Raw genomic sequence first — 22,996 nt, forward strand, 5'->3', positions numbered from 1 at the left:
AGTGGGCAAACCCTGCCGACAGTGATCCCACTGACCCACGAAGGGAGACACAACCGCCCAGCAATACTAAAGGACCACCGACGTCTCCGGATACTAAAGGGGAACTGCCCCTGAGTAAAATACACCCAAATCTCAGGGTCCCTACACAAATAATTCTCTCTTTTGCCCTTAAATAAAGTGAAATTGCACCTCCTGTGCCCCTGATATACACTGTATATATATATATATAGAGAGAAACACATGCTGCAATAACAAAACTCTTTAACCTTGTCCTTAGTGTTGGCCACTTCCCTCAGATATGGAACCAGGGCCTCATAACCCCCATCTACAAAAGTGGGGAGCGGAGGATCTGTGTGGGCAGCACAATGGGCAAACTGTACCCTAAATAGGCCAATCGTCCCATTCCTAAGCCAGCACCATGTCCTCAGCCAGAGCCAAGCAGGGTTCATGCCAAACCATCGCACCTCTGATCTACACCCTGCACAGTCTCATCAGGGACCACGTGTGGCCCCCAGGTCTATTCCTGAGACTTCTGGAGAGTGACATAGGAGGGAAGACATATGATGTCATAAAGAGCTCATATACTGAGAACCAATGAGCGTGAAGATTAACGGGAAGAGAAGCGAGTGGTTCCGACAAGACCGTGGGGTCAGACAGGGCTGCAGCCTGAGTCCAACTCTATTTAACATCTACATCAATGAACTGGAGCAGCATTAGATTCCTCCTCAGCACCAGGATTGAAATGACAGAGAGGTGAAGTTCTGCTGTATGCTGATCATCTCCTCCTCTCACCAACAGAGAGTGGCCTGGCAGTACTGGAGAAGTACAGCACAACATGGGCACTGCCCATTAACCCAAACAAAACGAAGGTCAAGAAGAAGAATAAACAACACAAAAATGCCTCCTTCACACTAAACAACTGCCCACTGAATGGCACTGACAGCTATACCTACCTTGGCCTAGAAATCAGCCAATCAGGAAGCTTTAAACCAGCAATAGCTGCCCTAAAAGACAAGGCTTGCAGGACCTTCTATGCCATCAGAAGACTCCTGTACCACCTTAAACCACCAGTGAGAGTCTGGCTTAGAATCTTCCACAGTCTCATCACTCCAATCCTCCTCTATGGAAGCGAAGTGTGAGCTCCTGTCACTTACCCAGACCAATCCAAATGGGATTCTAGTCCAACAGAAATATTCCACCTGTAATTCTGTAAGTACCTTCTCCAGGTCCCCCGGAGCTCCTCAAACTCTGCCTGTCGGGCTGAGCTGGGCACATTTGCCCTAATGTTTGTCATACACAAGAGGGCGCTCTCATACTGGCCACATCTACACAACAGTAGCCCCATGAGCCACCACCATAAAGCCTGGCTGAACTACCAGACCCAGGGCAAACCATGCGCCCTGAAACAACTGATCAGCACCCTGAAATAACAACTCATCAGCACCCTGAAACAACTCATCAGCACCCTGAAATACCAACTCATCAGCACCCTGAAACAACTCATCAGCACCCTGAAACAACTCATCAGCACCCTGAAACAACTCATCAGCACCCTGAAACAACTCATAAGCACCCTGAAATAACAACTCATCAGCACCCTGAAACAACTGATCAGCACCCTGAAATACCAACTCATCAGCACCCTGAAATAACTCATCAGCACCCTGAAATACCAACTCATCAGCACCCTGAAACAACTCATCAGCACCCTGAAATAACAACTCATCAGCACCCTGAAACAACTCATCAGCACCCTGAAATAACAACTCATCAGCACCCTGAAATAACAACTCATCAGCACCCTGAAACAACTCATCAGCACCCTGAAATAACAACTCATCAGCACCCTGAAATAACAACTCATCAGCACCCTGAAATAACAACTCATCAGCACCCTGAAACAACTCATCAGCACCCTGAAATACCAACTCATCAGCACCCTGAAACAACTCATCAGCACCCTGAAACAACTCATCAGCACCCTGAAACAACTCATCAGCACCCTGAAACAACTCATAAGCACCCTGAAATAACAACTCATCAGCACCCTGAAACAACTGATCAGCACCCTGAAATACCAACTCATCAGCACCCTGAAATAACTCATCAGCACCCTGAAATACCAACTCATCAGCACCCTGAAACAACTCATCAGCACCCTGAAATAACAACTCATCAGCACCCTGAAACAACTCATCAGCACCCTGAAATAACAACTCATCAGCACCCTGAAATAACAACTCATCAGCACCCTGAAACAACTCATCAGCACCCTGAAATAACAACTCATCAGCACCCTGAAATAACAACTCATCAGCACCCTGAAATAACAACTCATCAGCACCCTGAAATAACAACTCATCAGCACCCTGAAACAACTCAACAGCACCCTGAAATAACAACTCATCAGCACCCTAAAATACCAACTCATCAGCACCCTGAAACAACTGATCAGCACCCTGAAATAACAACTGATCAGCACCCTGAAATAACAACTCATTAGCACCCTGAAACAACTGATCAGCACCCTGAAACAACTCACCAGCACCCTGAAATAACAACTCATTAGCACCCTGAAACAACTCACCAGCACCCTGAAATAACAACTCATCAGCACCCTGAAACAACTCACCAGCACCCTGAAATAACAACTCATCAGCACCCTGAAACAACTCACCAGCACCCTGAAACAACTCACCAGCACCCTGAAACAACTCACCAGCACCCTGCCCACCCAAGACTCCCACCAACTGACTAAAGGCCAAATAACACAAAAATAAACAAATACAAAGAGCAATACGTCTGTGACTGGAGGAAGGAAATATCAAATTGCCAGAAACTTTCTATCTACCAATCACTGGGGAGAGAGAACAGACTGGCCCCATATGTGGAAAGGCTACTGAACCCCAAAGACAGACAGATGGTGAGTATGTACAGACTGAGTGGCCACAACTTGGAGACAGAACTGGGACAGACAGACCTACAGACCCAGAGAGAACAGACTGTGCCAGCGATGGAGCCCCAAATACTCAGCACTGAGGGACCCCCACTTCCAGAGATTCCCCCGTCACATCCCAGACTTCACATCCATAAAAGAGGAAACTCCACTTCCTACTGGGAGAAGAGACACTGACAGTAACAATAGCTGCACAATATGTAAGAGACTGTCATAGACTGAGAGAGACCCCACTTTCCCCTATTCCCCTAAACTGCCCCCCCTAACCTCACCCATTTCACCCCTCTACCTGCTTTGGCAATGCTTAATATGTATTTGCTCCTGCTAATAAAGCTCATTTGATTTGATTTGATTAGAGAGAGAGAGAGAGAGACAGACAGAGACAGACAGAGACAGAGAGAGCGACAGAGACAGAGAGACAGAGAGAGAGAGAGACAGAGAGAGGAACAGAGAGAGAGAGAGACAGAGAGAGAGAGAGACAGAGAGAGAGAGAGACAGAGAGAGAGAGAGAGAGAGAGAGAGAGAGAGAGAGACAGAGAGAGAGAGACAGAGAGAGAGACAGAGAGAGAGACAGAGAGGGGGCCATAGATGAAGCAGAGGAATAGTGAGATTCCCCCGGGGCAGAATGAGAGGAGAGAGACAGGACAGTGAGAGGGGGGTCCCGGCAGCCCTCCAGCTGATTATGGGAGATGGAGAGGAGATTTGCTTTGATGTGGATTTATTCACCCTGCGCTGCTGGGATTCCAGAGGAGAACAAACAATAGGGAGTCTGGGAGGTATAAAATCTGCACTCGGGGTCAGGTAGAAGCCCATTATGTGTGTGGGGGGCACAAGTGCTAGTGCAAGGGGGACGTGCAAGGCTCAGTGTAAAGTTAGTGCCCACCCAGGAGTGTGATTGTTAGGGCAGGGGGGAGGCAGATAATGGATATAATTCACAGACACACTTGTTTCCCAGTTGCTAGACACACTGAACTTAGCAACAGCTGGGGATATGACATGGGCAGGGGATGAATAGAAAGTAAAGGAATATAAATAAACACAAATCTCTGCTGCTGACACAGACAAACAGGGGGGCTGTATTGTTATTTATTATTCACAGCCAGCACTGGCCCAGCCAATAGAAACCTCTGGCTCTTCTGCTATTTGCAAAGTGATATTTGGCTGCCACCTACTGGGGCACTGGAGAATTGCACCCCTGAATTGCACCTCTGAATTGCATCCCGGCCTGAATTGCACCTCTGAATTACACCCCTGAATTGCTCCTCTGAATTGCACCCCTGAATTGCACCTCTGAATTGTACCCCTGAATTGCACCTCTGAATTGCATCCCTGAATTGCACCTCTGAATTGCACCCCTGAATTGCACCTCTGAATTGCACCCCTGAATTGCACCTCTGAATTGCACCCCTGCATGGGGAGACAGAATAAGGGATGTACCCCAATATGCAGATGTGGGGGAATTCCAGGTGATTCAGTTGGTAACTGCACTTAGTACACATGGGCCTGTTTGTGGGTTTGTATTTTATTTGCATTTACATCTCTTGTCCAATCAGCAGAGCCTGTTAATAAAGAAGATGTTTCCATGAATATCTATTGTTTATTAGTCCCATGGGGGGCCCCCAGCAGTCGTGGGGTCTGTTGCCTCTATAGTTACCCCCCTGCTCGTCAGGAACGTGAGCTTACATTCGTTTCTTCTTGATTGAGCTGCAGTACCAGGAGCCGCCAGGAGAGGCACAATGGCTCCACTAACTAATTCTGCATCACATTATTGGGGTGACTTTAGGGTTAGGGAACATGTAACATGTTTATTATAATTACATGCGCCCCGCCCGGACTTATAACGTGAGACTGCCTGGGGCTCCACTATCCATGTGACGACCCCTCCATGTAGGAATGTGAGTTTGTCTATGAGCAGAGGATGGGGCTCTTTGTACTGAGGGCAGACAAATCTATTTACCCCCCATGTCTGGACTGGGAGTCAACAGCCCCCACAGTAACACAGAGGCCCAACAGCCCCCAGCAGCCCAATAAATAGTGTCCTGGCGACCCCTCTCTCTGCTGCTCAATTAGCCTCTTCCCATCATGCATCTCTCCCTGTCAGTCCCCCCCTCTCTCCGTCACTTCCACATTTGGGGGGACAGGAGACGTCATTAGATAAATATATATCAATTCTGCTCACTGGGGGCCCATTATCTGTCAGTGAGTGGGGGGGGCAGATAAGTCTGGAATGTCATTATGTTGTGCTGTTACTATTCTTGTCCTTATATCAGACACTGACACTCTATGAGCTGCGCTACAGACTAGGGAACCCCATTATACCAACCCCCCACCTTCATCCTCAGTGTAACTCAACTGCCAGTTCCCCAATAAACCCCAGGGCCAGGGGAGCACTTCATTTATTCTCAGGCCCTAAACTAAAGATACTTTGTACTTTGTGCTCCCAAACTTCTTTCCTGCAGCACAAAAACAAGATACGGCTCAAATGATAGTAGCCCAAGTAGCCCAAGTAGCCCAACGTCATGTCTGCTGGGACTAATCCTGTCCATCACCAGTTACAGCTCCTCCCATAAAGCTCCCCATAGACACAAAGATGCGATTGTTTCAATCCTCGAACAATCAGACTTTCCCTTCTCCCGACCTGCCACTGACCATTCAGATCAAATAAAGAAGTAAAAGATCAGATGATGTTCTGCCCCTGACAATAATCCTACGATACACAAAGTTAGTGACAGTCTCCCTGTGATATTGTCAGATCAGCGATACACACAGAGATATTATCAGCAGCCGACAGGAATCTTCTAACCTGTCCCATCGACCAAACAACCGATCTCCGCCGGACGTAAATGTCAGGACTCTCCACAACTGTCCAAAAATTGTACAAACCTTCGATTCGTACAATCAGATCTTTGCGTCTATAGCCAGGTTAATAGAGGGGGAATGAGTGATTCATTGGTGGGGAGGAAAGGAGATCTCACCATCAGCATAGGAAGGGGTTCTTTCCTGTAAGGACAGTCAGGTTATGGGATTCCCTACCAAGAGAGGGGGAATGAGTGATTCATTGGTGGGGAGGAAAGGAGATCTCACCATCAGCATAGGAAGGGGTTCTTTACTGTAAGGACAGTCAGGTTATGGGATTCCCTACCAAGAGAGGGGGAATGAGTGATTCATTGGTGGGGAGGAAAGGAGATCTCACCATCAGCATAGGAAGGGGTTCTTTACTGTAAGGGCAGTCAGGTTATGGGATTCCCTACCAAGAGAGGGGAATGAGTGATTCATTGGTGGGGAGGAAAGGAGATCTCACCATCAGCATAGGAAGGGGTTCTTTACTGCATGGGCAGTCAGGTTATGTGATTCCCTACCAAGACAGAGGGGGGAATGAGTGATTCATTGGTGGGGGCAATAATTACAACCCCAATACAACAGAGCTCTTGCTGGAGTATCACAGGGGGGGAATCTTGGTTCTGCAATAACCTACAATTAAAGGGGTGCCATAAATAAACATTTAGTGCCCCAGTACTGATTCCATGATCAAAGAATAGGGAGTTGGGGGGTCCATTGGGTCACTTGTCCTGCAGAGATGGGGAATGGGGGGAACAGTTTTCAGACAGTAACACTCCTGTAACAGCCCAGTGCCCACGGGACTCCCAGCATGCTGTACACTTGATAATATGTTTGAGGGGTGCTGGGAGTATCAGCACAGTGACATGTATTAAAGGCTTGATGAAATGTTACTGTTATGGAAGGTTTAGGCCCCTTGAAATTAAGCAGACTCATGATATTTGGCTCCTGAGAGATTGAGTAGGTGAGAATAGGGTCGCTGACCCACTTCCTTATTCAACCAGTTTATTAATCACAGAACCCTACAGTGTCCGACTGGGACACCAGGGGCCACCAAAAGTTTTTAGCCCAGGGGCCACTCTCAGTATTATTATTCCTCCTCTCCTCACTCAACCTCTATTCTCCCAGTCTCTTTTCTTTACAGACTATAATCTGTTATTCCATCTATTTAGCCTCTTTGCTCTCATAGAAATAGGGAATGGCCATGAAATAGGCCAAATGTTTAGCAGCTTGAGGGGCCACTGACACCTGGGCCCCCGGGACTTTTCCTGATATCCCTGTGGGCCTACTGTCTTCATCTTGCCCTACTGTCTCCATCTTGCCCTACTGTCTCCATCTTGTCCTACTGTCTCCACCTTGCACTACTGTCTCCATCTTGTCCTACTGTCTCCATCATGTACTACTGTCTCCATCTTGCCCTACTGTCTCCATCTTGTCCTACTGTCTCCATCATGTACTACTGTCTCCATCTTGCCCTACTGTCTCCATCTTGTCCTACTGTCTCCATCTTGTTCTACTGTCTCCATCTTGTCCTACTGTCTTCATCTTGTCCTATTGTCTCCATCTTGTCCTACTGTCTTCATCTTGCCCTACTGTCTCCATCTTGTACTACTGTCTCCATCTTGTCCTACTGTCTTCATCTTGCCCCACTGTCTCCATCTTGTACTACTGTCTCCATCTCGTCCTACTGTCTTCATATTGCCCTACTGTCTCCATCTTGTCCTACTGTCTTCATCTTGTCCTATGGACTCAATCTTGTTCTACTGTCTCCATCTTGTCCTACTGTCTTCATCTTGTCCCATGGACTCAATCTTGTTCTACTTTCTCCATCTTGCCCTACTGTCTCCATCTTGTCCTACTGTCTCCATCTTGTCCTACTGTCTTCATCTTGCCCTACTGTCTCCATCTTGTACTACTGTCTCCATCTTGTCCTACTGTCTTCATCTTGCCTTACTGTCTCCATCTTGTCCTACTGTCTTCATCTTGTCTTACGGACTCAATCTTGTTCTACTTTCTCCATCTTGCCCTACTGTCTCCATCTTGTCCTACTGACTCAATCTTGTTCTACTGTCTCCATCTTGCCCTATTGTCTCCATCTTGTCCTACTGTCTTCATCTTGCTCTATTGTCTCCATCTTGTCCTACTGTCTTCATCTTGTCCTACTGACTCAATCTTGTTCTACTTTCTCCATCTTGCCCTACTGTGTCCATCTTGTCCTACTGTCTTCATCTTGTCCTACTGATGCAATCTTGTTCTACTTTCTCCATCTTGCCCTACTGTCTCCATCTTGTCCTGCTGTCTCCATCTTGTACTACTGTCTCCATCTTGTCCTACTGTCTCCATCTTGTACTACTGTCTCCATCTTGTCCTACTGTCTTCATCTTGCCCTACTGTCTCCATCTTGTCCTACTGATTCAATCTTGTTCTGCTTTCTCCATCTTTCCCTACTGTCTCCATATTATCCTACTGTCTCCATCGTGTCCTATTTTCTTTATCTTGCCCTACTGTCTCCATCTTGTTCTACTGTCTCCATATTGCCCTACTGTCTCCATCTTGTTCTAAAGTCTCCATCTTGTCCTAGTGTCTCCATCTTGTCCTACTATCTTCATCTTGCCCTACTGTCTCCATCTTGTCCTACTATCTTCATCTTGCCCTACTGTCTCCATCTTGTCCTTCTGTCTCCATCTTGTCCTACTGTCTGCATCTTGCCCACTGTCTCCATCTTGTCCTAGTGTCTCCATCTTGTCCTACTATCTTCATCTTGCCCTACTGTATCCATCTTGTCCTACTGTTTCTATCTTGTCCTTCTGACTCTATCTTGGCTGACTGTCTCCATCTTGCCCTACTGTCTTCCTCTTGCCCTACTGTCTTCCTCTTGTCCTACTGTCTCCAACCTGTCCTACTGTCTCCATCTTGCATTACTGTAACTCTAACCCTAAATGCTTCAGGCCTGGAACTTGCATCCCCAAATAATCTTGTGTCCCAGGAGCAGTGCCTCTCATCACTCAGCTGAAAATAAAGCAGAAATCTTTGAAACTACACAGGACTGCCGTACACTATCTGAGTTTAGTCTGAGATGTAGCAGCACAAGCACAGGAGTCACCATGGAGACACACTAAATATTATTGCTAGAGAAAGCTACGAGGCCCTGTCCATGAATCAGACTCGTTAGACTTTATATGAGAGAAAGTAGGTTTTTTGAACTAAAAGTCATTAAGCTCATTTACTTAAGTTTCAGAGATGTACTCAGGGCTGTGGGAGAGACTATTGTAGAATCCATAATCCTTATAGTAAGCACAAAATATTCTTTGTGTCACCCCCTGAGTCACACTCTCATATACACAGGAACCAGTATCTGCTCAGTATTCATAACTGTCATCAGGGGCATAACTATAGTGGAAGCAGGGGGGCCAAGGAGTTTAGGGGGCCCAATGAGACCCTAATTAATTAGCAATTTTAATATATCTTGGTAAAATAGGCCAACTTATAAATATTTTGGGGCCCTAAATTGAATTTGCTATGGGGTCCAGTAACAACTAGTTACGCCACTGACTGTCATGTGTCAGTACAATGTGCAGGGACTAATATCTCCTGTGTCAGTTCAATGTGCAGGGACTAATATCTGCTGTGTATGTACAATGTGCAGGGACTAATATCTCCTGTGTCAGTTCAATGTGCAGGGACTAATATCTCCTGTGTCAGTTCAATGTGCAGGGACTAATATCTCCTGTGTCAGTACAATGTGCAGGGACTAATATCTCCTGTGTATGTACAATGTGCAGGGACTAATATCTCCTGTGTCAGTACAATGTGAAGGGACTAATATCTCCTGTGTATGTACAATGTGCAGGGACTAATATCTCCTGTGTATGTACAATGTGCAGGGACTAATATCTCCTGTGTATGTACAATGTGCAGGGACTGATAATAGTGGAAGTGAGAGGGACCTGGGGGTACAGCAGCTAATTTCAGGGTAATGTATTTTAAACAATTTATCCCAACCGTAACGAGTGTCTTACGCAGTGAAGAATTTTTTTTATTTTAAATAGTGAAATTTTATATTCTGCACTTGCCTTATTTTTCATGATCTCTTCCGTATTCATTCTTATGCCAAGGGAAATGTGCAGTTTTTGTGATTTTGACTCATTTTTAGAAATCGATATTTGTGATAAAAGACGTCTGATGAGAAGAGAACCAGGGAGAATTGTATTAGGACATTTCTTGTGTTATGTAACTGTGTGTGTGAGTTGTGGTTGAACTTTATTGAGGCGCAGTGCGGATAAACAGGAGGGACAGGGAATTCCAGCCATTAATAAATAATCAATTCTCCTCTGCACATAATTTAGCTAAAAATATACCCCAGTGACATTGTCCAAATGCCCTTGACCAATAATGGACTGCGCTATACGGAAATCCATGTGTCTCAGCCACATATTTACATGATTCTCCCAATAGGTGAATACAATGAATTGGGGACTAGGCAGGTACTTACATTAAAATAACAAATCTTGTTTGTGGATATGTCCCCGAGACTCCGGCTGTCAGGCTATGAATTCCATCGGAGCGTTCAGTCCGTACAATGAGTCGGTCCCTTGGGTGGAAAGAAAGAAGGAGGTTGGGGCCATAGGTAGAAAGAGATTGTGTGACATCCAACATATCATCCTACTCACTGAGCAACCTGATAGCCCCTCGCTCATCCTATAACAAACAAGGGAAAGGTCACGTTGTGCCACTCAAAGTCTGACACCACCAAATCCGCTCTTGGTCTGTTCCACCACCAGTGCAGAACAAAACAAGAGAGAACCCAGTTGGATCCAAATACACCAAAAGCAAAGACTTTAGCAGAGCCAGGTCCTGATTTGTACTGGAGCACCATGCTGGGAATGGGTCTGGGTATAACTCGTCCCTATACTGGGTTCCAGAATGATTCAGTTTTAGACCGGCCTCTATTTCTGATTTTCTCAGACTCACTTTCATCTGGTATGGTACTTATGGGTTGGAGGAAAGCTGATGTCATTCCTATATTTAAAAAGGGATTTCGATCTCAGCCTGGCAATTATTGGCCAGTAAGTCTGACATCTGAATTATTTCAGTGTTAATGGATCACATTCAAAAGTGACTGCTGTTTTAAACTAAGTGCTGCTGGGCTCAGTAATGTTATTTGTACATGGACAGGTGCAACCTGTAATTGCAATAGGGTTCTCAGTGGGGTCCCTCAGTATTGGGGCCACTTTTATTTAACTTGTTCATTAATGACTTAGGGGAGGGTGTTGTAAGTAATGTATCAGTGTTTGCAGATGAGACAAAACTATCAGCCCAATTAATTCCATCCAGGATGTGGCATGAAATAGACAACTTGGCACTTATACCCTCAGGGAGAGGGCAAATAATCATGGAGAAGAACCCCAGGGTACTTGTGTGGGATACACTTATAGCAAGCAATGCCAGCCAGCAGCAGAATATTGTTCTTTATTAATACGGGTACAGATTTGCTGGAGGCAACAGTCATTTCCCCCTTTACAGAGTGTTAGTGATGCCCCATCTAGAATATGCTCTGCCATTTTAGCCTCCAGTACTCACACAGGACAGTAATGAAATAGAGAAAGTACAGAGACGAGCAACTAAGCTGATGAAGGGAATGAAGGGATCAGTTATGGAGAAAGGCAAGTTGGGATTGTTACACTGGAGAAGAGACAGTTAAGGGGGATATGATCACTATATATAAATATATAAGGGGGATATGATCACTATATATAAATATATAAGGGGGTATGATCACTATATATAAATATATAAGGGGGATATGATCACTATATATATAAATATATAAGGGGGAAATGATCACTATATATAAATATATAAGGGGGATATGATCACTATATATAAATATATAAGGGGGATATGATCACTATATATAAATATATAAGGGGGATATGATCACTATATATAAATATATAAGGGGGTATGATCTATAAATATATAAGGGGATATGATCACTATATATAAATATATAAGGGGGATATGATCACTATATATTAATATATACAGGGATATGATCACTATATATAAATATATAAGGGGGATATGATCACTAATAATATAAATATATGATAAGGGGATATGATCACTTATATATAAATATAAGGGGGATATGATCACTATATATAAATATATACGGGGGATATGATCACTATATATAAATTATAAGGGGGATATGATCACTATATATATATATATATATAAATTATAAGGGGATATGATCATATATATAATATATAAGGGATATGATCACTATATATAATATATAAGGGATATGATCACTATATATAATATATAAGGGGATATGATCACTATATATAAATATATAAGGGGGATATGATCACTATATATAAATATGTAAGGGGATATGATCACTATATATAAATATATAAGGGGATATGATCACTATATATAAATATATAAGGGGATATGATCACTATATATAAAATATAAGGGGATATGATCACTATATATAAATATATAGGGGATATGATCACTATATATAAATATATAAGGGGATATGATCACTATATATAAATATATAAGGGGATTATGATCACTATATATATAAATATATAAGGGGATATGATCACTATATATAAATATATAAGGGGGATATGATCACTATATATAAATATATAAGGGGATATGATCACTATATATAAATATATAAGGGGATATGATCACTATATATAAATATATAAGGGGATATGATCACTATATATAAATATATAAGGGGATATGATCACTATATATAAATATATAAGGGGATATGATCACTATAATATAAATATATAAGGGGATATGATCACTATATATAAATATATAAGGGGATATGATCACTATATATAAATATATAAGGGGATATGATCACTATATATAAATATATAAGGGGATATGATCACTATATATAAATATATAAGGGGACATGATCACTATGTATAAATATATAAGGGGATATGATCACTATATATAAATATATAACGGGGATATGGTCACTATATATAAATATATAAGGGGATATGATGACTATATTTAAATATAAAAGGGACAGTAATGAAATAGAGAAAGTACAGAGGAGAGCGACTAAGCTGATTAAGGGAATGGAAGCTTGGGAGGTAGATAATTGGCATCTTAAAGGTGCAGAAGAAGGAGAAGCAGCTGCAAATCCAAAAGACTAATAAATAATTCAATGGTTCCTGCAGTGAGGGAACAGCTTGTCTGCAGTCTCAGTTGTGACCTTGTCCCCACCCCTCACCTTCATATTATTAAGCCTTCCTCCTCTATACATTACACAGAGAGGAACAGTATATGTTACTATAGTAGGGGAGTCTGTATCACTTACACTTACAGATACAGCTACACTTAAAGGTACAGACACATGAGTTTAGTTTTGTTCCCTTAAACTTGCCATCCCCTGGGTAAGTACAAGAGGTGAGTGGGTTAATAATGTTGGTGCAGTGGGGTGTAATGGAAGGGTGCCAGTGACATCACTGCAGGTAAGTGGGCAATGACATCATGGCTCGGGGGTACCATTGTGATGTCACATATCTTTTGCCACTAAATGTAAAATAAAAGGAAGTGAAAGACCCAAGTTCAATGTCCGAGTTGAGGTTTAAGAAGTTGTGGGTGCTGCTAAATTACCCCTTGTGCCTAATCCCACCCTCATTGGGCAAATCCATTGCTCAGGTGTTTGGCATCACAGTGGGTGAATTAAAATGCTGAATTGACTGAACCCCAGATTTACTGATTGGCTCCTCCCCCAGACATGGATCCCCAGTCGTGAGGTTTTGTCTGCGATTATTTGCCCCAGAGATAAAGGACCAATTACTCATCTCTTACATCAATTGCCCCTCCCACGTCTCAACAGGTCCCTCCCACAATGAGTCTCCCCAGTCCTGTGACCCACGATTAACTAATGGGGTACCCCCATACTACCGTGCCCCCCATAGTTATTGGCCCTTTCTCTTGCCTTCGAATTGTTTCCCACTGTCATGTGACTTCAGCTTCCCCCCAAAAATGAGGGAGGGGGTCCCCTGTAGAACCCCCTGTCCTGTCACTGTAATGTAAGTGCAACAAGGATACCCCCACATTCTGTACAGTTCCTTATCCACGCCCCGTCATACACCCCAACACCCATGTCGCATATCAGAGAGAAGTCGGCCAATATGGGCCCTAAGTTACTTATAATTAGTCTCTCTCCAACGAATAATTACTCGTACCCCCCCTTCACTATCCTGATCATTGCCTGACCCAATATTTGCACTCTAATTCTGCTTAACCCTCCCACCAATCACTCATCCCCCCTCTCTTTCTAGGGAATCCCATAACCTGACTGCCCTTACAGTAAAGAACCCCTTCCTATGCTGATGGTGAGATCTCCTTTCCTCCCCACCAATGAATCATTCATTCCCCCTCTCTTGGTAGGGAATCCCATAACCTGACTGTCCTTACAGTAAAGAACCCCTTCCTATGCTGATGGTGAGATCTCCTTTCCTCCCCACCAATAAATCACTCATTCCCCCTCTCTTGGTAGGGAATCCCATAGCCTGACTGTCCTTACAGTAAAGACCCCCTTCCTATGCTGATGGTGAGATCTCCTTTCCTCCCCACCAATGAACCACTCATTCCCCCTCTCTTGGTAGGGAATCCCATAACCTGACTGTCCTTACAGTAAAGAACCCCTTCCTATGCTGATGGTGAGATCTCCTTTCCTCCCCACCAATGAATCACTCATTCCCCTCTCTTGGTAGGGAATCCCATAACCTGACTGTCCTTACAGTAAAGAACCCCTTCCTATGCTGATGGTGAGATCTCCTTTCCTCCCCACCAATGAATCACTCATTCCCCCTCTCTTGGTAGGGAATCCCATAACCTGACTGTCCTTACAGTAAAGAACCCCTTCCTATGCTGATGGTGAGATCTCCTTTCCTCCCCACCAATGAATCACTCATTCCCCCTCTCTTGGTAGGGAATCCCATAACCTGACTGTCCTTACAGTAAAGAACCCCTTCCTATGCTGATGGTGTGATCTCCTCCCACAAATGATTTGCTGATTTCTCACCCAGTATAAAATATCTCTTTGCCCATGATCCCATACTAAATGCAGGAGCAGAGATTGTGAGTAAGGGGTGAGTAAGGGGTGAGTAAGAGCTGGTGTTATAGACAATATGGTGAGAGAAGAGGAGTGAGTGGCAGGAGGTGCAGGGAGTGATGATTGTCAGTTGGGATTCCCGGGCCGCTGTCAGTCAGTGGGAGGAGGAGGAGGAGGAGGAGTGTGTGATGGTGCTGCTCCCTGTCTCCTAATAAGGGGATGCGCCTCCTGCTCCTCCCTCCCCTCTATACACAGTCACACAGATACAGACAGACTCACACTCACACACACAGACTCACACACACAAAGGGCCAGCGGAGCCACCAGCATCTCATCCATTGTTCCTCTCTCCTGTCTCTGGTCGCACAGCATCATGGGATAAGCACTGCCCACTGCTCCCCAGAGCTCTCACTCTATTGCCTCTTCCTCTCCATCAGGATCTGCCCTGGGTTTTACTTACAGCAGGTTTGTCTGGGATTTCTCTCCTGTTCCTCCATCAGTGACATCTCCAGCTCTGGCCTCCGACTGTCGGTTTATTTAGCCAATAAGCGGCTGCCTTGATATTGTCCAACTAGAGACTGTAGGACTATAGCACTTGTGTTATATGTGTCTATTCACTACTAGTGTGTCTGTGGGCAGTTGTGTAGCTCTGGGTGTGAATGAGAGGTGTGTACTCACAGCTACTGTGTCACTGAGGTGTGTAATTGTGTCTCACTGGGGTTTATCACATGTAGGAATTGTGTAATTGTGCTGTATTGTGTGATGTTGGTGAGAGGCTTGTGTCAGGCTGGGAAGTGACAGTTGTATCATTGACACTGGAGAATCAGGAGTGGGAGGGGGAGCTGATCCAATGGAATAAAGGTGAAACACTTAGTGACCCACCCTGGTGCCCATTATCCTTGTGTATTTGGCCAATCACAGGGCAGCTGAGCTGACAGTCAGTCTCATTGTATCAGTGGGAGCGGGGGGGCTGGGCAGTGAAGAGTTAACAGAGGTGTATTGGGGAGATTTGGTTACACAGTCACAAGGGAAGGAGCATCAGGAGTAACAGTGGGGGGGGGGGTTGGGATACAGGTGAGGGGCTCATCAGGTGCCACTAATTCCTATTCCCTCGCCCCCCCCTCTCCAGCACGTGAGCTCAGCCACATAATGATGATGATTAACCAGAAGACCGTGGGCATTGGCTGATGTGACACCGGCACCCCCCGAGGAATCACAAGGTGACCTACATCTGGGACTTGTATTGGCCTGGGACCATTGTTTCTGCTCCATGGAATCCTGTGAGGGACGTGCGGCTTCTTGTGACTTACAGCTGGGGGGCCACTGACATGTGGGGGAGATAAAGGATGCCGGTCCGCAGGGGTCACGTGGCACCTCAGAACACATTCCTGGACACCATCATACGCAAGTTTGAGGGGCAAAGTAAGTGAATTTTACAAAATATAACAATATGCCCCCCAAATATCTCTGGGAACATGTGTATCTCCCCCTACTCCCGACCCAACAATTCCCTCTCTTAGCTCAACCCCCCTGCCTGCCTCACCATGTGACAGTTGTGCCTCAGGGGCCTGTACAGGATTGGCAGTTGTCTCACTCTACATTGTCACCTAGTGAGTGTGAATTCTACTTGTGTGTTTCACTACTGGGCAAATAGCACATATCACTAGTGCTCAGCTTGGCTACGTTGTTCATGAGTGTATTAGGATTGTGAGGTAAGTGAGAGTGGGGTGATTGTGTATCACTAGTAGATAAGTGAATATGGGGTGCGTGTGTATCACTAGTAGGTAAGTGAGAGTGGGGTGAGTGTGTATCACTAGTAGGTAAGTGAGAGTGGGGTGAGTGTGTATCACTAGTAGGAAAATGAGAGTGGGGTGAGAGTTTATCACTAGTAGGAAAGTGAGAGTCGGGTGAGACAGTTTATCACTAGTAGGTAAGTGAGAGTGGGGTGAGTGTGTATCACTAGTAGGTAAGTGAGAGTGGGGTGAGAGTTTATCACTAGTAGGAAAGTGAGAGTGGGGTGAGTGTGTATCACTAGTGGGTAAGTAAAAGTGGGGTGAGAGTGTATCACTAGTAGGTAAGTGAGAGTCGGGAGAGAGTTTATCACTAGTAGGTAAGTGAGAGTGGGGTGAGTGTATATCACTAGTAGGTAAGTGAGAGTGGGTGAGTGTGTATCACTAGTAGGTAAGTGAAAGTGGGGTGTGTGTGTATCACTAGTAGGTAAGTGAGAGTGGGGTGAAGTGTGTATCACTAGTAGGTAAGTGAGAGTGGGAGTAAGTGTATCACTAGAAGGTAAGTGCATCACTAGTAAATGGTAATGAACTGTGTTGCGTGGTGATAGTAGGGTAAGTGGAGTTTTGTGAGGTTTTTCACTAGTAGGAAAGTTGAGATGGGGTAGAACGTGTGATCACTAGTGGGTAAGAAAAGTGGGGACGAGAGTACTCATCACAAGTAGGTAAGTGAGAGTCGGGTGAGAGATCTATCACTAGTAGGTAAGGAGCAGGTGAGGTGAGTGTGTATCACTGTAGGAAGTAGACATGAGTGTGTCCAGTAAGGTAGTGAGCGTGGAGGAGTGTGTATCACTAGTAGGTAAGTGAGGAGTGGGAAGTGAGTGTGTCACTAGTAGGTAGTGAAGATGGATGAGTGTTCACTGTGGGTAAGTGAAAGTGGGATGAGTGTGTATCATTAGTAGGCAGTGAAGTAGGAAAATGAGAGTGGGGTGAGAGTTTATCACTAGTAGGAAAGTGAGATCTGGGGGAGTGTGTTCACTAGTAGGTAAGTCTGAGAGTGGGTGAGTGTGTATCACTAGTAAGGTAAGTGAGGAGTTGGGGAGTCGGATATACAGTAGGTAAGATGAGAGTGGGCGTGATTGCAGTGACTTGGTCATCACTAGTAGAGAGGTGAGAGTTGGGGTCGAGCTGTGTACACTAAGTAGGTACGCTGAGAGTGGGTGTGAGGTGTGTATCTAGTAGGTCTAGAGTGAGAGTGTGGTGAGTGCTCCTATCACTAAGTAAGGTAATTTAGAGTGGAGTAGTGTATCACTTAAGAAGGTCAGTGAAAGTTGAGTGAGTGGGATCACTGTAGGTAATTCGAGAGTGGGGTGAGAGTTTCTCCACTAGTAGGAAGTGAGAGGTGGGGTGTGTGTTCAATTATGTCGCGTAAGAAAAGTGGGACGAAATCAACTAGTACGTAAGTGAAAGTCGGTGAGAGTTTATCACTAGTAAGGTACGTAGAGTGGGGTGTGCAGTGTGTCATCACTAGTAGGCACGATGAGGTAGGGAGTAACGTGTTCATCACTAGTATGGTAAAGTGGAGTGGTGAAGCATGGTCATCATAGCTAGGTTAAGTTAGATGGGGAAAGTGATCACTAGAGGTAAGTGAAAGCTGGGTGGTGAGTGTAGATAATCACTAGTAGGCTAATGAGGTGGGGTTGAGGTTATCGACTAGTAGGAAAGGAGAAGTGGTGAGTGCGTGTGTCACTAGTGAGGTAAGAAACGTGGGGAGAGAGAGTATATCACTGTAGTAAGTGACAAGTCGGTGAGAGTCTTATCACCTTAGTATGCGTAAGTGAGAGTGGGTGTTGCAGTGCTGTACCATAGCTAGGCAAGTGACGTTTGGGATAAGTGATCACTAGTAGGATTAAGTGAGAGTGGGGTGGTTGATGCTATACACTACGTAGATAAGTTGAGATGGGGAGGGTGTAATCACTAGTAGGAAGTTGAGAGTGGGCGTGAGTGTGACTTATACTAGTAGGATAAGTGAGATTATGCGGGTGGTGGTGTATTACTAGTAGGTAAGTGAAGCAGTGGGGGAGTGTGTATCACTAGTAGGTAGTGAGAGCTCGGGTGGAGTTTTGATCACTAGTAGGAAGTGAGATCGGGGTGAGTGGTGATCCACTGTAGTAAGTGAGAGTGGGGTGAGAGTTTATCTACTAGTAGGAAGTGAGAAGTTGGGGTGAGTGTGGAATCACTAGTAGGTAGTGAGAGTGGTGAGTGCTGCTCTCACTAGTAGGTAAGTGAGAGTGGGGTGAGTGTCTGTATCACTAGTAGGTAAGTGATGAGTGGTGCAGTGGATGGTATCACTTAGGTAAGTTCAGAAGTTGGGGTGAGTGTGTTCATAGTAGGTAAGTGAGACGTGGGAGTGAGTGTTGCTGTATCACTATTAGGTAGTTGAGAGTGGGGTGCAGTGTGTATCACTAGTAGGTAAGTGAGAAGTTGGGTTTGAGTGTGTATGCCTAGTAGGATAAGTGAGAGTGGGATGTGAGTTGTGGTTATCACTAGTAAGGTAAGTGACGGTGGGGAGTGAATGTGTTCACAAGTAGTAAGTGAGAGTTGGGGTGAGTGTGTATCACTAGGTGAGGTAAGTGAGAGTGGGTGGGTGTGTTCACTAGTAGGTAAGTGAGAGTGGTGAGTGCTGTATCACTAGTAGGTAAGTGAGGTGGGGTGATGTGTATCATGTAGCGTAAGTGAGTAGTGCGGCGTTGGTGTGTAATCACTAGTAGTCGTTGAGTGGGGAGTAAGTGGTTCTACAGAGGTAAGTGAAATGTGGTGAGTGTGTAATCACTCGTTGGTAAGTTGGAGTGGGGTGAGAGTTTATCACTCTAGAGGTAAGTGAGAGTGGGTGAGTGTGTAATCACTACGTGGGTAAGAAAGTGGGCGGAGGAGTATATCACTCAGTAGGTAAGTGGAAAGTCTGGTGAGAGTTTATCCACACAGTAATGTGCAGCGTGGGTGATGTGTATCACTAGTAGGCAAGTGAAGAGTGGAGTAAGTGCTTATCCTGTAGGTAAGTGAGAGTAGGCGTGGTGTGAATCCTGTAGGTAAGTTAGACTGGAGTCAAGTGTCTCACTAGAAGGTAAGTTTAAAGTGGGTGGTGTGTATCACTAGTAGCGAAGTGGAGTGGAGGTGAGAGTTTTCACTAGTAGGAAGTGACGAGTGGGGTGAGCAGGTTCATAGTGGGTAAAGAAAGTGGGAGAGGGCTAGTATCACTAGTAGGTAGTGAAAAGCGGTTGGAGAGATTGATCACTAGTAGGTAAGTGGAGATGGGAGTGAAGTGTGTTCACTAGTAGGCAAGTGACGGATGGGATAAGATGTATCACTACGTAGGTAAGTTGAGAGTGGGGTGAGTGTGTATCACTAGTAGGTAAATTTGAGAGTAGGGCGGAGTGAGTAATCCACTAGTAGGTAAGTGGAGATGGGTGATGGTGTATCACTGTAGGTACGTGAGATTGGGCTGTGAGTGTGTATCATAGTAGGTAAGTGGGTGGGGTGAGGTGTATCACTAGTGGTAATGTGAGAGTCGGGTGAGAGTTTATCACTAGTAGGGAACTGAGAGTCGGCGGTAAGTGTGTATCCCACTAGTAGGTAAGGTGAGCAGTGGAGGTGAAGAGTTTCCATCACTAGTAAGGTAAGTGAGAGTGGGGTGAGTGTGTATCACTTAGTAGGTGGAGAGTGGGTGGCAGGTGCTCATCACTAGTAGGTAGAGTGCAGAGTGGGGTAGGTGTGTATCAACTAGTAGGTAAGGTGAGAGTGGAGTGGCGTGATGTATCACTAGTAGGTAAGTAGAGTGGGGTGAGGTGTGTATCACTAGTAGGTAAGTTGGAGAGCCTGCGGGTGCGTTGATCACTAGTAGGTAGTGCGAGAGGGGGTGAGTGTGTATCACTATTAGGTAAGTGAGAGTGGCCGTGAAGTGTGTTTACAGTAGGTAAGTGAAGAGGGGCGTGGTGTGTATCACTAGGTAGGTACAGTGAGAGTGGGGTGAGCTGTGTATTCACTAGTAAGGTAAGTGAGAAGTGGGTGAGTGCTTGTATCACTAGTAGGTAAAGTAGAGTGGGGTGAGTGTGTATCACCTAGAAATAGTAAGTGAGGTGGGTGCGTGGGTATACTAGTAGGTAGTCGAGAGGGGTGAGTGTTGTATCACTAGTAGGTAAGTAGAGAGGTGGGTGAGTGGAGTGTATTCACTAGTAGGTAGTGAGAGGGTGTGAGTGTGTATCAACTGTAGAAGTTGAGAGTGGGGTAGAGTGTGTTCACTAGTAGGTAGCTGAGAGTGGGTGATGTTGTATACACTAGTAGGTAGTGAGAGTCGGCGAGCGGTATCACTAGTAGGTAAGTGAGAGTGGGGTGAGTGCGTATCACTAGTAGGTAAGTGAGAGTGGGGTGAGTGTGTATCACTAGTAGGTAAGTGAGACAGTAGATAAGTTATCAGACACCAGAGCCAGGGTCGGGGGTTAATTGGAGACAGAACAGAGGGAGGGAGAGTTAATGTTCCTGGATCAGATTGTGTCTCAGCGACTCCTGACTGTCACTTGTGATTCTGGCACCAACTGTCTGATTGTGTCACTCTCACTCCTGCCAGTGGGTGTGGGGGGGGTATTTGATTCTAATAGAGGAGAACTGTGTGCTTGTTTGGGGAGACTTTACCAGACTCGGGGTATCGCTGGTACCAGTGCATGTGCATATATGTCTGGATGTCCTTGGATTGAGAGTGGTTAAATGCTGATCTTACCCTGTTAACTATGTGTCGTACTTATTCTGGTGGTATATATATACTATCACTATATATATATGTGTGCTTTTACTGTATACCGTGTGGACTATATATACTATATTATATATGGTTGTGTCTGGAGGTACTGCTATACTCTGTGTCATTTATATATATAATATATGTGCTGTCTGTCTGTACTGTATACTCTGTGATTATTCATATATAGCTAGATGTTGGTGTGTACTGCTATGACTCTGTGCTATATATATAATATATATGTGCTGTGTCTAGTACTGTATTCTCTGTGTATATATATATCATCGTGTGTCTGTACTGTATAACTGCTGTGAATATATATTATATTATATGTGTGTGTGTGTACTGTATACTCTGTGTACTATATATATGTGTGCTGTCTACTGTATACTCTGTGCTACTATATATCATATGTGTGTGTCGTGTCACTGCTTATACTTCTGTGCTATATATCCTATATAATGTGTGGTCTGACTGTTCTCTGTGTAATATATGATATATATATGTGTGTGGTGTAATGTTTTACTCTGTGATATATATATATATAGTGTGTCTGTACTGATACTCTGATGTATATATATAAGTGTCGTGTCGTTGTAACTGTATACTCGTTTATCATAATATGTGTGTGTCGGTTACTGCTATACTCTGTGTAATATATAACTATATATATGTGTCTGCTACTGTAATTACTCTTGATATATATATATATATGTGTCTGTACTGTATACTCTGTGTTTTATATATTGTGTGTCTGTTTAACTGTTTATACTTGTGTATATATATATTATAGTGTCATCGTACTGTATAGACATCTTATATATGTGTGTTCGTACGCTATACTCCTGTGTATATTTATATATATATGTGTCTGTAACTGTTCATACTCGTGTATATACTTATTTGTGTGTGCTGTACTTGTTAATACTCTAGTGATATTTATAATATATACTATAGTATGTGTGTGTCCATTTAGTATACTCTGTGTATAATATATAGTATATAGTGTGTGTTTACTCGCTATTACTCTGTGTATATATATACACAATATATGTGCTGTCTGTAACTGTATACTCTGTTGTATATATATATAATATTGTGATGTCTGTGACTGACTACGGCGTGTGTACTTATTATATTATATGTGTGGTCTGTACTGTAGACTCTTGTGATAATTATATATATTGTGTGTCCCTTACTGTTTACTCTGCTGGTATACTATATAGTTATATATGTGATGTCTGTACGTATTATCCCTTCTTGTGTTTATATAATGTGTGTGTCTGTACTGTTATACTCTGGGTATAGTATAGTTATATAGTGTCTGTACTGTACTACTCTGGTATAAATATAATATATGTGGCTGTGTCCTGTACTGTTTATAACTCTGATGTATATATATAATATACTATATGGTGTGGTCTGTACGTGTATACCTGGATATATATATATTATATGTGTCGATGTGTGTATCGTAATTACTCATGTGTACTATCTAATACTATAATGTGTGTGTCTGTACTGTGATTCAATCCGGTGTAATATATATA

At 44.1% G+C, this 22,996-nt stretch overlaps 2 protein-coding genes across 3 annotated transcripts in view; one reads left to right on the forward strand and one right to left on the reverse strand.

Annotated features, from left to right (window-relative positions):
- nos3.L (nitric oxide synthase 3 L homeolog) overlaps nt 1-10,465 on the reverse strand; it is a 42,818-nt gene extending 32,353 nt beyond the window's left edge. The window contains exon 1 of the mRNA XM_041566796.1: nt 10,287-10,465. Coding sequence (XP_041422730.1) covers nt 10,287-10,450 — 164 coding nt within the window. The 5' untranslated portion in view covers nt 10,451-10,465. The remainder of the gene's footprint in view (nt 1-10,286) is intronic.
- Nucleotides 10,466-15,178: 4,713 nt separating this feature from the next.
- LOC108704616 (potassium voltage-gated channel subfamily H member 2) overlaps nt 15,179-22,996 on the forward strand; it is an 83,627-nt gene continuing 75,809 nt past the window's right edge. For both annotated transcript variants that reach the window (XM_041566798.1, XM_041566799.1), the window contains exons 1-2: nt 15,179-15,392; nt 16,057-16,349. In XM_041566798.1, the coding sequence (XP_041422732.1) occupies nt 16,274-16,349 (76 nt within the window). In that variant the 5' untranslated portion in view covers nt 15,179-15,392; nt 16,057-16,273. The remainder of the gene's footprint in view (nt 15,393-16,056; nt 16,350-22,996) is intronic.

This window comes from Xenopus laevis, chromosome 6L (genome assembly GCF_017654675.1).
Source record: "Xenopus laevis strain J_2021 chromosome 6L, Xenopus_laevis_v10.1, whole genome shotgun sequence".
Classification (NCBI taxonomy): domain Eukaryota; kingdom Metazoa; phylum Chordata; class Amphibia; order Anura; family Pipidae; genus Xenopus; species Xenopus laevis.